General features: G+C 49.6%; 1 protein-coding gene across 4 annotated transcripts in view; it reads left to right on the plus strand.

Annotated features, from left to right (window-relative positions):
- Positions 1-15845, plus strand: part of ACSL6 (acyl-CoA synthetase long chain family member 6) — a 68797-nt gene that overhangs the window by 12924 nt on the left and 40028 nt on the right. For all 4 annotated transcript variants that reach the window (XM_068158113.1, XM_068158122.1, XM_068158131.1 and 1 more), the window contains exon 2: positions 13914-14134. In XM_068158113.1, the coding sequence (XP_068014214.1) occupies positions 13914-14134 (221 nt within the window). The remainder of the gene's footprint in view (positions 1-13913; positions 14135-15845) is intronic.

Here is a 15845-nt window from a genome sequence, read left to right on the forward strand (position 1 = left end):
GTGTGCCCCATCTTTTGATGGGATAGGAAGAGATTTTGTTTAGGAATTGAAGATGTTTTCAGAGAGGCTCCTTGTTTTAGTAGAGCATGATGGGTCAGCATGGCCAAGGTGCAGCTGTGAAGCCTCACTGGAAAACCTGCAGGAGCCGAACATGGCTGTTTGCTGTTGTGCAGCGCAGTGAGCGAGGTCCCTGCCACGGTGACCATTTCTGCAGTGATCAGCCTGGGTTTCCTGGTGCAAAATAGGGAGAAGCATCAAGTGATGTTCCTTTAACAGCATGGAGAGCCTCGTGTGCAGGAAACATGCAGAGCTTATTCCGAGGAGCCCTGGCTGGTGCTGAGCACTGTGTGCTGGTGATGACCGGAGGCTGCTGGCACGGGGCCCAGGCAGGCAGAGGGCACGGCAGAAGACAGCAGGTCTGCGCACTGTGCTTCTCCTGCCTGAACTGGTCGTTGCTGCTGGTCCCCATGCCTTGGAGAGAGTTGTTCCCTTCAGGTCTTTTGGCACAGGACCTATCTCTTCCTTAATTCTTATTTTCTTGTGCCGCAAGCTTGCCAAATAAGCCAAGCCTTGAGCAACTTTTGAAGCCGCCTTTGGCTGGCAGTTTGTTTTGGGATGAAGTCTGGACACGATGGAGGCAGTCATGTTATATGTGCACAGGGGCTGCACACACCCTGAGCTCTCCAGGTGCACTGCTACCTTTGGGGTTCTTTCTCTAGGTGCACTTAGACCTTTGGGCTCCTCTCTTCAAGTGTACTTAGATTTTTGGAGTCCTTTCTCCAGGTGCACTTAGACCTTTTGGGGTCCCTTCACTCCTTCCCATCTACATAGACAAGGTCCCTCAGAAAAGCACTGCAAGATGCTCGATTGGTAATTAACCTGGTCTAATTATAGGCAGCTTACTGTGAGTGAGGGCTACAACTGTAGTTACTGGAGTTAGACTGTGCCCCAACTGTTGCTTTATTTATTCATTAAGCACCCATTTTCAATGTAATTTTCCAGTTTCAGTGACAGTCATAACACCATCGTCAGGGGCATGCTCCTAGCAGCAGGTTTGCTCATGGTCCATGGGGCTCTGCTTTAAGTGTGCTGGGAGGCCAGCAAGTTGTGAAGCTCTTCAAGCTGTGATATTGACTTACAGAGAATTGCTCCTCAAAATAAAGACAATGCTTAGCTGTTGTATGGTACAAGCTGGCAGGTCTTGGGCTGTGTCTGCATCTGAAGCAGCAGATGAAAATCTGTGGTGTGACACCGCATGGGCAGCATCCTGCAAACAGCAACAGGCCTGGTTTCCAGCACCTTCCTGGCTGCAGGCAGTGCCAGCTGCAGGTTGACCTGCTGAGCCCTGCTGCAAACATGTTCTATGTAAGTGCTGATGTTGCAGGAGAACACACAAGACTAAGACTTCAAGGAGGAGTTTCAGTCCAGGCTGAGTTGCTAGAGAAGCAGTTTGGGCTAATGTGTGGCTGGGAAGTGGTAGACAAGATGTTTCTGTTCTTTCCTGTCCTCTGTAGGATTAACTCTGAGCATGGCACTGTGTTGTCTCTGGGGTGTTATGGGAAGTCTCCTGTGGTGTGCTTCTGTAGGTTTCTGTGTCACTTCGGGTCCTGCATTCCCCCTGCTACTGGACTTGTCTGAATATGAAGCAATGGCCATGCAGGATGCTTGGGATGCTCTCAGTGCTCCCAAGTTTCTCCTGAGGACCAAGCAATAGCACAAGAGGAAACAGCCTCAGGTTGCACCAGGGGAGGCTTAGGTTGGACATGAGGAACACTTTCTTTCACAAAAAGGTTATCAAGTCCTGGCATAGGCTGCCCAGAGCAGAGATGGATTCCCCATCCCTGGAGGGGTTTCAGAGCTGTGTAGATGTGGTGCTGAGGGCCATGGTTTAGTGGCAGTGCTGGGGTAATGGTTGGATTTGATGTCAAAAGCCTTTTCCAACCAAAACGTTTTTATGATTCTATGATCACTCCAGGCAGGAATTTGGTTGGGAAAGAGACAGACTTTCTGTTGCTTTTGCAGGACAGTTCATGTTCTGCCAGCTCAGTTGCCTGGTCCAACCAGCAGCCCTGTGCCCCAGGGTAGGCGTAAGTCTGAGGGGAGCACCAGCTGGTGGTGAGGAACCCCACAGCCCCATGCAGCAGCGGTGTGAGTCTGGGTCACTCCATCCCCCTGTGCAAACAGCACAGAAATCAAATCTGGTGCACTGTGTACACAGTGGGAGAGCAGCCAGGGCCAGCTCCTGCCTTCTGGTGACCCTTCAGCCCTACTGTGTCACTCTGACTGGTCCAACACATCCTGACTGTGGAGACAGAGCCAAGAGCAGGGTGTGAATGGTCATGGAGAGCTGAGCTAGGCTGGGAACTGGCAGCACAGGACCTGCCATTGTGCCTGTCCTTGCCTGGCAGTGACCTGTTGTGAGGACAGAGCAGAGGTAGCCCAAAACAGCTGGGGCAAGGTGTGCTGGTGTACCTGCTGCTTCCCTACCTGGGCATGCAGGAGTGAAAAACCTCACCCCACATTTCCTTTCCACCACCCAGCCCTGGCCTAGGGGTTTTGAATGCTGGGATGGGCACAAAGGTCCTGTGCAGGCTGCTCTAGGTGATGCTGCTCTGGCAGCCAAGTTGGACTGGATGATCTCTGGGTGATGCCTTCCAACCCCCACCACGCTGGGATTCTGTGATTCTGTGACCTGGCTCTGGTGCCTTCGGGTGGGGCTCTTCACTGGACCCTGCTGAGGTCTGCTTAAATCTAATCAATGCTTGAAGGCAAACGTCACAACTTTGCCTGGCAACAAGCCACTGAGCTCTTTGCAGAGCACCTTCTTGCTGCTGCTCAGGCAGGCTGCTGCGGGTGCAGCTGCCTTTCCCTCTCTCCATTCAGTGCCTCTCTTTGTACTCTGCCCCAGATAACTATTTTTAAGGCACGGTTTCAGCTGTTTGCTCACAGCCTGTCACACAAGAGCCATACAGTATATAGGACAATCAACCATCAGCGTCACTCAGAGAAAAACCCTAACCCACAAAACCCCTCAGAAAACCCCAACAAAACAACTTCTTCACAGGAACTGACAGTTATACCTGAGCATGGCTACCTTATGCTAAGGGACAATGGTTTGAGACTAGAGCAGGAGAGATTTAGATTGGGCATTAGGAAGAAGCTCTTTGAGGGTGGTGAGACACTGGAACAGGTTGCCCAGAGAAGTTGTGCACACCTCATCCCTGGAAGTGTTTAAGACCAGGCTGGGTGAGGCTTCGAGCAACCTGCTCTAGTGGAAGGTGTCCCTGCCTATGGCAGGGGAGTTGGAGCTAAGTGACCTTTAAGGTTCCTTCCAACTTGTGCCATTCTGTGATGATTCTATGATCCCTCTGGGAAAAGGGGAACTTTGCAGGTGCTTTGCAAACAGCTTCCAGAACTGAACCACAGCCCTGGCACAAGCAGCACCATGGTGCAATGAAGGGACAGAAGTGATGCCCACAGGGTGAGGAGCTTGAACATGAGCCCAAGTAAACATGCACAGGATTCACTGGCACCTCTAAACGTTGCTGTAAGGCTGAGGGACAAATTCGCTCCTGCTTTAGTCACCTCCATGGGTTGTTCCCATGAGCTGTGCTGCCTGTGAGCTGAGGAAGCAGGCAGGATGCAGGCAGGGAAGGACCAGGCTGTGGTTTCCCCAGAAGAAATTCTGCAGCCCCTGAGATGGTTTTGGCAGAGCCACATGAGTGTCCCCAGAGAGCTGCAAGCAAAAGACCAACCAGCCAGAAAGCTTGAGGTTTGCTTTGTCTTCTGGCTGGGTTGTGATGCAGGTTGGGAGGATTCCTGAGCATGCTTTGGGTGAGCACACAGCAGCCACAGTGGCACGAGAAGGGTGGGGCGAGCAGGAATGTGGGTGCAAAAATGTTCCAGATGGGATTTGCCATCAGAACTTCATCCTGTGACCACAGGCCATCAGAACTTCATCCTGTGACCACAGGCTGAGGTTTTCAGGCTGGTCCATGAAACCTTGTGACTCTGGTTGATCACACACTGGTGCTGGGTAATATTTTAGGGATGTTTCAGCAGTCAGAGGAGGGTTAATGTGCCTTAAGCAACTGATAGAGTTCAGAAACGGCAGAGCTCTGAGACACTGAGGGTTTGCCTTCTAGCAGGAAACTTCAACTACTTGCACAGGCTTCCTAATGCTTCATTATCCTGACCAGAGGCAGATCTGGACCAGGATCCCAGCCCTCAGCTTTCCTGTATGCATGAGTCACGTTGGTTTCAGAGCACTGCTGTGCCCATCTGCTGAGGGGTGTGAATGGTATTTGTAGGTTGTTTCAAATCTCTGAGCAGTGCCTGAGTGTGGCCAGGAGATGGGGGGCTGGAGGAGGAAGCTTCCTTTAGGGGGATTGGCATCAGTGGCTGAAGAGGTGGACCCTATGCAGAGGGAGGGTGATGGGGAAGAGGGTGCAGAGGGACGGGAGTGAGGAGGGATGGCTTTGAGGGTGAGCTGGCACCATGGCTGTGAGCACAAGGCTTTGCCATCCAGCCAGCAAGGTGCTGGATTTTGCTCTCTGAACCATTACAAGCGTGTAAAGTAAGATCTCTGCACAGCTACTGAATTATTTATTGAATTATTTCTCTTGGCAAGGGACTGGTCTGCTGCAGATATTTCAGATACTTTAAATACCTCTATTTATGTGTGATTACTGAGCTCTTTCTGTAAAATGGGGCTTTCAGGACATTGAGCTCCTTGTTAGCATTTCCCTCTCTTTAGTGGATGCTTGCAAAGATCTTGTGTCTTGCAAATGCACCTTCTTGCAAATGCATTTCTGGGCAGCGCTGGGAGCCGGAGGCCAGCGCTGCTCCTCCGGTTGCTTGGCGATTCCCATCCTTTGTCTGTGTCCTGCCTTTGGTGTGTTGGGTGGTGAGCAAGCTAAAACAGGCTGGAGGAGGCTGGTGGGTCAGTGAGGTCCCAACACTGGGCTCTGGCAACAGCTTGGTCCCTGGGAGCCTGTCTTTCCTTAAAAAATCCATCTTACACCCCTGGGCCAAGGTAACACCACAGCCCCAGCCACCTGCTGAGCTGGGTCCTTTCATTCATCCTTCCCTGTCCTCTCCCTTCAGTATGCAGAGGTCACACAAGAGCATTGCTGGCTTCCTCGTTGTAAAGTTCATTTCCCTTTCTCCCAAGGGAAGAAGTGGATTCCTCTACAATGGGCAGACTCAGCTTGACAGGGTGCTGGTCCATCCCATTTCAAGTGTACTATTGAAGCAGATGATCCTTGGGATCCCTTTCAACCAGGCATTCTGTGATTTTTATTCCTTTCAAAGACGCTTGATCCAGATGAAAAGCTTTTTGCCATGGCAGATGACTCTTCCTTGCTTACCTGCAAGGACAACACTGGTGGGGTGAGTGGGGGAGGCAGTGGCATGGGGATCACTGCAGCCCCACATCTGGTTCCTATGCCCCAGACACCCAGCTCAGGGTGCCCTGAGCCCCCTGTCCAGCTCCACTGGCACGAAAGCAATTTGAGCTAAAGAGGCTTAAGTACCATCGAAACCACCTTCTTTAAGAGCCTTGTTGGCCAGGAGCCAGATTAAGAGATTGGATGGGTCTGATTCCCAAAGGAAAAGCAAGAAAGGACATTTTTCATTAGTGAAAACACAATCTACATACTATTATAGCCTGCTTTTTATTACGTTTCTTGCTTGCTTGGTGCTTCTCCAGTGTCTGCTTCCCAGAGAGATGCCACAAGCCTCTGTGTGCCTCTCCTTCCTCGTTCTCCACCCATGCAAATGGATCATAGAAAACAGAACTATAGATAGAAATTATAGTGTGTATATATAGAATATAAAATAATTTAGAATATAATAGAAAGTTATAGAAAATAGATGCCCAAGAGCAAATGCATGCTCTGCATCCCTAGATTCATAGAATGGTTTGGGTTGGAAGGGATCTTGAAGATCATCTAGTGCAACCCCCTCTGCCATGAGCAGGGACACCTTCCACTAGCCCAGGTTGCTCATGGCCTTATTCAACCTGGCCCTGAACACCTCCAGGGTAAAGGGCATCCACAACCTCCCTGAGCAACCTGTTCCAGTGTCTCACTGTCCTTACTGTAAACCCATCACATTTCACACCTTATTCTGAGTCCTGCCATGATTATACTTTAAGAAAAGGCAATTTTCTCTCTAAACCAGGATGGTTGGTTTGGTTTTAATTCTCAGTTATGACTCATGGAGTTACAATGGAGCCACACTCAAAGGCTTTGCTTTGATCCTTTAATTAAATATAGAATTTTCATGGAAACATAAAGACCTCTAAGATCATCAAGTCCTGCAAAGAATTGTATCATCCAGGGAAAACACAGGAATTGTGGCTTATATATTGGTGTGCTTGGGAGTCAGGGATTTCACTCACAGTGGCTGAAGTGAAGCACCTGCAGGAGTTTGGGTTGGTCTGGTTTTGGTGAGTCAGGAGGATTTTGTATATGTTTTTAATGAAAATGTATTTTGTGATGGAAATGAATTGTTCCAAACATCACAGCAGCAACAGATCGGACAGAGGCTGTGGGAATTTGTGGGCTGACCGAAGGTGAGAGGCATTAAATGGGGAAAAAGGCTTGCAGGAAAACCCAGAATCAGGGAACTGTTGAGGCTGGAAGAGGCCTTTTGAGATCATGAAGTCCAACCACTAATGTCCTGTTAGAGGAGAGAAGCAGGTGTGAACTAAAGGTTCACAGGATCATAGAATAACCAGTTTGGAAGGGATCTTTAAAGACCACATTCCTGCAGTCAGCAGGGACATCTGCAGTTAGAGCAGGTTGCTCACAGCCCCAAACATCCTGACCTGGAAGAGTTCCCACCTCTCTAAGTAACCTGGGCCAGGGTCTCACCACCCTCACTGTAAAAAGTTTCATTCTTCTCTCTGGTCTAAATCTCCCTCTTTTAGTTTCAAACCATCGCCCCTTGTCCTGTCACAACAGGCTCTGCTCATCCAACTCCTCCTTTTCTGTGCTTGCACAAGCAGGACTTGCAGAGGTACAGGGCAGACTGGTTTGGCACACTCCCTGGTTTTAATTATGGCACTGATTGGGAATTCATAGCCTGTGGTGTCCCAAGAGCTGCTGCCCTGACAAGTTGGAGAAAGTCAGAGGTACCTGAGTTGCATTTAATGACAGCAGCTCCTCTCAGGATCCCTGTGGCACAGAGTGCTTGCATAGAGTCTGGAAAAAGGAGTGAGGGGGAGAGAAGAGGAGAGGGAGGGGAAGAAAGAAAATAATTGTACTCTGCAAGAAAAATGCAGAACCCCAACTGTCCTTTGTCTCTTTGCCTGCACAGTCACAGCAATGCAAGGGTCCCTGTGATGCAGCCCCACCAGTACCTGCCAGTTTGGTGTGTCCCTGTGAATTGTGGTGCTCCCTTCTCCTGTGTAAATGGAAACCCTCATGTAGTGACATAGTCATGAGATGATTTGAATCCTCATCTCAGAGTCACCTGAACCTTGTGTGCAGAGTAGAATTACAGAGTTCTTTTGGTTGGAAGAGACCCTTAAGATTATCAAGTCCAACCTTTAACCCAGCACTGCTAGGTCACCACTAAACCATGGCCCTCAGCATCATATCTGCAGGGCTTTGAAAGCCCTCCAGGAAGAAGCCCTGGTTCAGGGCTTGACCACCCTTTTGGGGATGAAATGATCCCTTATGTCCAACCTAAGGCTCCTTTGGTGCAACCTGGGGCTGTTTCCTCTTGTGCTATTGCTTGTCCCTTGGGAGCACTAAGAGCACTTTTTCTTCAGGGGAAGGAAAGGGAGGATAGTCCAAACCTTGGTGGGTGCTTCCTTGTGCAAATCTTTTCTCATTGACCCTGCTTCAGGGAATCAGCTACAAATCTCAGAGCCTGGGGTATGTGGGGCTGAATGTGAGAGATCACAGCTTGAAAGCTCATGCTGCTTCACAGGGGTGAAATCCCTCTAAATCTCTCTCTCTGGACTGAGATGTCTGAGATCCTGTAAATTCTGTTTCCTCAGTGAAATAAGTAAGCAGCCAGTGCTGTAGCCTAGGACACGGATCTGTGGAGGCTGACACAGGGATATTCCTTTTGGCCTTTTCTCCCAAGTAATTAATGACAGGACAAGAGGAAATGGCCTCAAGCTGCACCAGGGAAAGGTTAGGTTGGATATTAGGAAGAATTTTCTTTCCTGAAAGAGTGGTCAGGCTTTGGAATAGGCTGCCCAGGGTGGTGGTAGAGTCACCATCCCTGGAGGTGATCCAAAAACAAGTAGATGTGGCATTTGGGGACATAGTCTAGGGGTCATGGAGGTGCTGGGTAGGAGGTTGGACTTGATCTTAGAGGTCTTTTCCAATCTTTATGATTCTATGATTCTTGCTGCAGCTCACAGGGATTGGAACTGGAGGTCTGCAGGTTCTGAGTTGTTCAGTGTCCGCTGGCTGCATTTTGTAGTTCCCCACTCCAAGTGGTTAATTATCTGAGACATTAAAAAGCTGCTTATATGAGTTTGGTTTTGTACAAGCAAGTCAAACACAAATAGTCCTGCTTTTGTGCTTGGACACAGTGATGATGACCAGATACTTTGCCCAGTTTCCAAGATAAGATGACTCACCCTTCTCTTCCCTACCCTGCTGTGGATGGAAGGCTGGTGGGCAGGAAGAGAAAAGCATCTCAAAAGGAGTTCTCCTTCCCAAGCCAGGGCCAGGGCACTGATGTGAGTGTGGGAAGGATGTGACCGCCTGGCTGCACAGGACAGGGAGTTTTAATTGCATTATGCAGACGCTAGTAGTTGGAGGCTGTTCCCACACTGGTTTATGGCACTGAAGCTCCAGTGACTGTGTGGGGAGTTCCAGCATCACTTCCAGCAGGGCAAGATCAAAACTGAGTTGCACAATGGTGCTGTTTGTAGCTAAAATAAACCAGGAATAAGCACTGTCCCTGTGGTGCCTGCTGGTACCAAAGGCTGAAGGTGGGGGGGGAAGATTCCCAGCCTGGTGGCACTGCTGGCTACCCAAAGGCTAGCTGCAGAAGTCCTGCTTACCCCAAGCCCTGGCTGTGGGCAGTTTCAGGGCTGCTTCATCAGCCCCAGATTCTCACTCATGGATATTCCTTCCTGGCAGCAAAAATAAAGCATGATTTCCTTTCTCAGACCTGCTTTCTTCTGTGTATATTTGTTTCTCTTTTCTCTGCCATGGGAATATTTTAGAGATCCAAGCAATGTGAAGTCCTCTTTGGAATAAATGGATGTGTCCCTGTGCTCTGTTCACTTGCGCCCAGGGCTGCTCCCCAGTGGGAGCACACACCGCATCAGGGTGATGGATTTGCCACAGGTAGCAGGACTGAGGCAAAACCACTGGAGGAAGCCTGTGGAGAGCATGCACTCAGGCTGCTCCTGAGGCCATGGTGATGGCAACGATGGCTTGTGCTGTGCTCTGGGGTGTGACAGTGCCTTGTGATGGAAACTCAGCACAAAATCCCTCTCCTCGCTCTCCTTCGTCTCTTGGGGTAGAAGGTTCTGGAATGTTTGTCTCCTGGCTGAACCACGTTGCTCCTCCCAAACACATCTGGGTCCCTGTCCTGGCCACCTTCCCAAGGCAGGTTTTCTGCCCCAAGCAGATCAAGTATGAGCAGATCAAATGTAGGCTCATGTATCACTTTAGGGTGCAAAAATGAAGATTAAATGTTGCACAAACCAGAGGAGCTTTGTAGTGCAAAGACCAAATGTGGTCAGAAATGGAGGTTGATGGCTGAAGTTGCAGGTCGTGGGTTGAATAAGAGGAGTCACAGATGTTGGGAACTTCCCTTGACTGGGTGAGTTTATTCCTCAGCACAGGATCTTGTTTTCAATGTGTATGTTTAGTCATTGAACTTGGATTACTAAGTGAAAGCAGGAACACAACAGCAGAGGAGTTTGCAAATCTATTCTAGTGAGAAGCAGCTGAGGGCTCTGGGGTATTTCAGTCTGGAGACAAGGAAGCCAAGGGGAGACATTCTGGCTCTTTAGAGCTCCCTGAAAGGAGGTTGAAGAGTGGTTAGAGGTTGGTCTCTTCTCTCTAGAAACAAGTGATAGGATGTGAGGAAATGGCCTCAGGTTGCACCAGATGATATTTAGGTTGGGTATGGAGAGAAATTTCCTCACTGAAAGATTGTCAAGTCATGGACCAGGCTGCCCAGGGCAGTGGTGGACCCCAGCCCTCAAGGTGTTTAAAAGTCTTGTAGGTGTGGTGCTGAGTGGCATAGCTAATTGGGGACTTGGCAGTGCTGGGTTAACAGTGGGACTTGCTGATCTGAAAGGTCCTTTCCAACCTAGTGCTTCCAAGTGCCTTTGCTGTTGTTTGGTTTCTATTTTGTTATTACTGACATCTCCACCACTGTGGCATTCTCTGAGATGCCCTGCACTGTACTTACAAACAAGTCACTAACAAGAAGTACTTCCCAGTTTTTGTTTAACCACAAAGGACCTAAAACTCTGAGCAGAGTTTGTGGCTGCAGGGATCTCCAAATTCCTCGTGGAGATGGGCCAGCAGCTTTCCCTAAGCAGGAAGAAGTGAATTTCTGTCTTACACCCAGCTTTATTTATTTAGCCCAGCTGCTGTGGTTGTGAATGAAGGATTCAGGCAACTGATCCAGTGATTTGATCCTGCTGCACACAGACTTTGTGTTGGTGGGAAATAATGGCTTGAGTAGGAAGTTAGCAGGAGGCAGCAGAATGTGGAACAAGTGTCCAGAAAAAACAATGAATATAGCATGAGTGAATGTGGCTCTTGGGGACATGGTCATGGAAGTGTTGGGTAGAAGAATGGGCCTGATGATCTTAGAGGCCTTTTCCAGCCTTTATGATTCTATGTGCACTGGATTGAGGTGAATGTTCTGCTTATGAGTTGAATTTAAGTATTTTCCCTGTGTGCCTGGTGGAATTTGGCTGTTGTAGCATGTTTTAGCTCACTGCACAGGCAGATGCTACCCACAGCACCCTGCTTGTGGGATTCAGTGGCCCATGGTGTCCCTGCCACCACCCCAGCAAGGGGAATATGTTGCATGCAAGCCCAAGGAGCAGCATGCCTGTGAGTTTGCTAGAGCCAAATACTTCCCAACAATTAAAAGTCTCATGGTTATCATAGAATGGTTCAAGTTGGAAGGGACCTTTAAAGGTCACCTAGTCCAAACCTCATGCAGTGAGCACAAACATCTTCAACTTGTCCAGGTTGCTCAAGGCCTCATCCAACCTGGCTTGGAATGCTTCCAAGCTTGGAGCCTCCACAACTTCTCTGGGCAACCTGTTCCAGTGCCTTGCCACCCTCATGGGGAAGGATTTCTTCCTTATATGTAATCTAAATCTCCCCTCTTCCAGTCTGAGAAGGAGTAATTCTGATTTCAAACATCTTGTCTCTTGGCAGATTAAAAAAAAAAGGTGGGTTTGGTGCCTCTAAAGCAAATCTCTCAGTATCCAAAGGACTGACATAAATGAGACCCAACGTGTGTCAGAGGGATGCAAAGTCAATAAAGGTCTCATCACACCTCCTTCATTATCTGGATTATACAGGAATAGTTTTATTTCCATATTGTGTCAGGTTTGGCTTCCAACATTTGTTCTTTTTATGCATTCCTGACTCTCAGGATCCTTTTGATGATGCTACAAAATCCAGATGTCCATAGACCTGTACCTGGACAGAGAATGGAATCATACAATCACTGTGGTTGGGAAAGACCTTTAAGATCATTGAGTCCAACCGTTCTCTGACTCTACCAAATCTGTCCCTCAGCACCACATCTCTTTTTCTTTCAAATACCTCCAGGGATGGGGACCACAGAGAATCAGAGAACGGAAGGGATGTTTAAAGGTCACCCAGTCCAACCCCCTGAAGTAAGCAGGGACATCTTCAACTGGATCAGGTTGCAGTGATGGGATGTTATCCTAAGGGACCTGGAAGAGGTTGGTCTCTTCTCTCTAGCAACCAGCACCAGAACAAGGGGACACAGTCTCAAGCTGTGCCAAGGGAAGTTTAGGCTCAAGGTGAGGAAAAAGTTCTTCACGGAGAGAGTCATTAGCCATTGGAATGTGCTGTCCAGGGAGGTGGTGGAGTCACCATCCCTGGAGGTGTTCAAGAGGGGATTGGACATGGTACTTGGTGCCATGGTCTAGTCATGAGGCCTGTGGTGAAAGGTTGGACTCAATGATCTTTGAGGTCTCTTCCAACCTTGGTGATACTGTGATACTGTGAGAAGTGAGTTCATGTGAATTTCGTGAGGTTGAACGAGGCCAAGGTCCTGCACCTGGGTTGGGGCAATCCCTGCTATCAAGGCAGGCTGGGGGATGAAGGGCTGGGGAGCAGCTGAGGAGGACTTGGGGGTGATAGCGGGTGAAAAGCTGGACATGAGCTGGAAAGCCTGGAAGCCACATCCCACCTGCTGTATCTGGATGCTGATTCACAGATTGCATTGGGTTGGAAAGGACCCTCAAAGGTCACCTTGTCCAACCTGTCCAACCCTGTGGCAGTGAGCAGAGACCTCTCCAACTAGATCAGACTGCCCAGGGCCACATCAAGCCTGATCTTGAATGCCTTCAGGAAGAGACATTTGTTGTGATCTCTGCAAACATTCTTGGAGCAGCTGGTGTTTTGCATGGTCAGGAGCTCTAGGTAGCTGTGGAGTGCTGGTCTGTCACTGGGGTGCAGCATCTGGCCCAAGGGACAACTGAGCTAAACAGAGCCCATAGGAGGGAGATGACACTAAACATGGGCTCCGTGTCTCTGCCACCGCTCCCTGCTGCCCCTCACCACTTGGTAGCCCAACAAAAGGTGAAGTTACTTGTTTGTTGTGCTTTTTTGCTTGTGTAAACTTCAAAAACCCTCCTCCAGTGCCTGGTGGGGGAGTGGAGGTGTTTGCAGACTGCTTGTGCTGGTCTCCAGTGCTTGCCCAGCGCTACTATGGGAAAAGACTGAAAGAGTTTCATCCTGCCCTTCAGCACAACCCAGACACTGTTCCCAGGAGGAAAAAAGCTGGTTTGTGTTGAGGTCAGTGGTGCCATTGTGCAGTATGTCCTGCCCCACCATGCCAGTGAAGCCCCTCCATTAATCATTTGTTAGCTCCACAGGCTGGAGCAGGGCCAGAGCACGAGAGGCAAGGGGCTGCCCAGGCTCCTGCAGCAGAAAAGCTTTTTCTTTAAGATCTTGACCTCTTGTAAAGTCATAAATAGAGCTGTGGGGCTTAACGGGAAACCTTAACTGTTGGGATCCCCTTCTCAGCAGCATCTGTTTGGGCTGGCCGACATTGGAGACTCCCTGGCAGGGAGCTGAACCTGGGCTGTTACTGTAAATAGGAGTTATGTCAGATGCTTCTGGTGTGCTCAACACCCAAACACAAGTCTCCCGAGGACAGCTTCACCTTGCACCTCAGAAGCAGTGAGCTGCTCGCCCAGCTCCACTCTCTGGTGGCCTTAAGAGAAGGCAGCGGCAGCTCTGCTTTCCCAGGAGTCCAGCAGAAGCCAGACCTGCCCTCCCTGCCATCCAGCAGTGCTGGTGGGAATAAAGGGGATAAATTGGGGATGGCAGAGTGTTGGCACCCCATGCCATAAAACTTGTCCCTTTGCCTGTCTCCTCCATGCACAGCATTTGTACTTGGCTGTTTTTTTAGGAGCTGGCTGGCTGCTGCTGCTCACCCTTCTAGGGATGCTTCCTCCTTTCTCATACCTCTTCCACAGATGCTGTTCTCAGGCTCAGGTTGTTGTTGGTAGACAGCCTGGGGGCCAGCAGAGCAGTGGGTTTGCAATGGCTGGCCAGGGGCTGTGTGTTCTTCTCAGGCTCAGGTTGTGGTTGGTAGGCAGCCTGTGGTCCAGGGGCGGTGTGTTCTCCCCTTCCCAGTGCCAGCTGCCCACGTCTGTGCCGCGTGGTGACCTGGCCGTGCGGTTGTGGCTCTTGCAGAGTTCGCGGTTTCCCTGGTGGAGAAGATGCAGGCTCAGGAGATCCTGCGGAGCCTGCGGCTCCCCGAGTTCGATGACCTCAGCCAGTTCTTCCGCAACCTGCCGGCCACAGCCCTGGTGGGCATCGGGGCCTTCGCCGCCGTCGTTGCCTACTGGTTTGCCAGCCGGCCCCAGGCCGTGAAGCCACCCTGCGACCTGAGGAAGCAGTCGGAGGAAGTGGAGGTGAGGCTGGGGGCACCTTGCTGGGCAGGAGAGGCTGGGCTTCACTGGGGCTTTGCATGCCTGGAAGGCGTGGACTGGTTTTGGTTGGAAGAGACCTTGAAGATCATTGAATCCAACCACCAGCCCAATAGGACAACATCACTACAGAGCCATGTCCCTCAGCACCACACCTCCAGGGCTTTTCAATCCTTCCAGGGGTGGCGACTCTGCCACTGCCCTGGGCAACCTGTTTCAGGGCTTGACAACCATTTTGGGGAGGAAATTGTTCCTTGTGTCTAACCTAAACCTGATGCAACTTGAGGCCATTTCTTCTCATGCCATCTCTTGTTCCTTGGGCAATCTCCACTTGGCTCCAGCCTTCTTTCAGGGATTTTCAGATAGCCAGAAAGCCTCCCCTCAGCCTCCTTTTCCCTAGGCTGAACAACCCCAAGTCCCTCACCTGCTCCTCACCAGACCTGTTCTTCAGAACCCTCTCCAGCTTCATCTGGACCAACTCCAGCACCTCAGTGTTCTTCTTGGAGTGAGGAACCTGAAGCTGAACCCAGTATTCAAGGAGCAACCTCACCAGTTCTGAGTACTGGGAGACAACCCCTGCCCTGGCCCTGCTGGTCACACTATTCTGATGCAGGCCATAGAACCATAGAATTGTTTTGGCTGGAAAAGACCCTTTAAGATCATCAGATCCAACCATTATCTATCTACCAAGCCTAGTGTTGAACCACATCCCTAAGCACCACATTTATGCATCTTTTACACACCTACAGGGATGGGGATTCAACCACCTCCATGGGGACCCTATTGCAGTGTTTAATAACCATTTCAGTGAAAAAGTTTCTTCTAATATCCAAACTAAATCTCTCCAGGTGCAACTTGAGGCCATTTCCTCTCATCTTACCACAGTTACTAGGGAGAGGAGACCAACACCCACCCCATAAACCCAGGATGCTGTTGCCAGGAGCTGCTTTTGTTTCTTCTGAGGGCTCCCCAACCTCATCCTGACATCAGTCCTGTAATGTGCTGTGTGCCAGGGACCACTTTACCCTTTCATTCACCTTTTTCTGTTCACTGGAAAGCTCAAACACTGCTCCTTAATGGATTCTCTGGGGTTTGCATTAACAACTTGGTCTTAGTTTTTCTTCTTCTATGACCAAAAATTACAGGAGGTGCTTACTGCATGGGGGGAAATGATTAAATGCTAATAGGATCAAATCAGCCAGTGCTTCATCTGTGTGCCCATTGCTGAGTTTGCTGCTAGAAACTCAGTGATAATAAGAAGAAAGATTGAACCCAAATCTGGGTGTAGAAGCTGAGGAGTTATTCATTTTCATGCTTCAGAAAAGGTTTTAAAGTTTAATGAAGCTGCTTCGTTTTGAAGAACTGAAATATCCCTGAAAAGTGTTTCCACTTAAATTAACATCTAGAAGTAATGAGGTTTTTTTAACAGCCTTTTGTGATGTCCTCTATAAAATGCTATTGTCTTGAATTCCAAAAGCTTTTTCAGAGTTGGGAGGAACTGACACTTTCCAAAGCAGTTTTTCCCTGTGGGTTGGGCTCCAGTGAGACTTTCTGCTGGCTCACAGCACTGTCCTGGTTTGGTCACTCTCATCCTGCCTGGCTCCTCTTACCCACTCTTAAAACACCCCTGCTGAACCCATGCACTGAGTCCTGGAGCTTGGCTTATGTTTTAGTTCATCCTTCATGTTGGTCTAGA

Source organism: Melanerpes formicivorus, unplaced genomic scaffold (genome assembly GCF_026170545.1).
Source record: "Melanerpes formicivorus ecotype bairdi unplaced genomic scaffold, bMelFor1.0.p_v2 SCAF_2, whole genome shotgun sequence".
Taxonomy (NCBI): domain Eukaryota; kingdom Metazoa; phylum Chordata; class Aves; order Piciformes; family Picidae; genus Melanerpes; species Melanerpes formicivorus.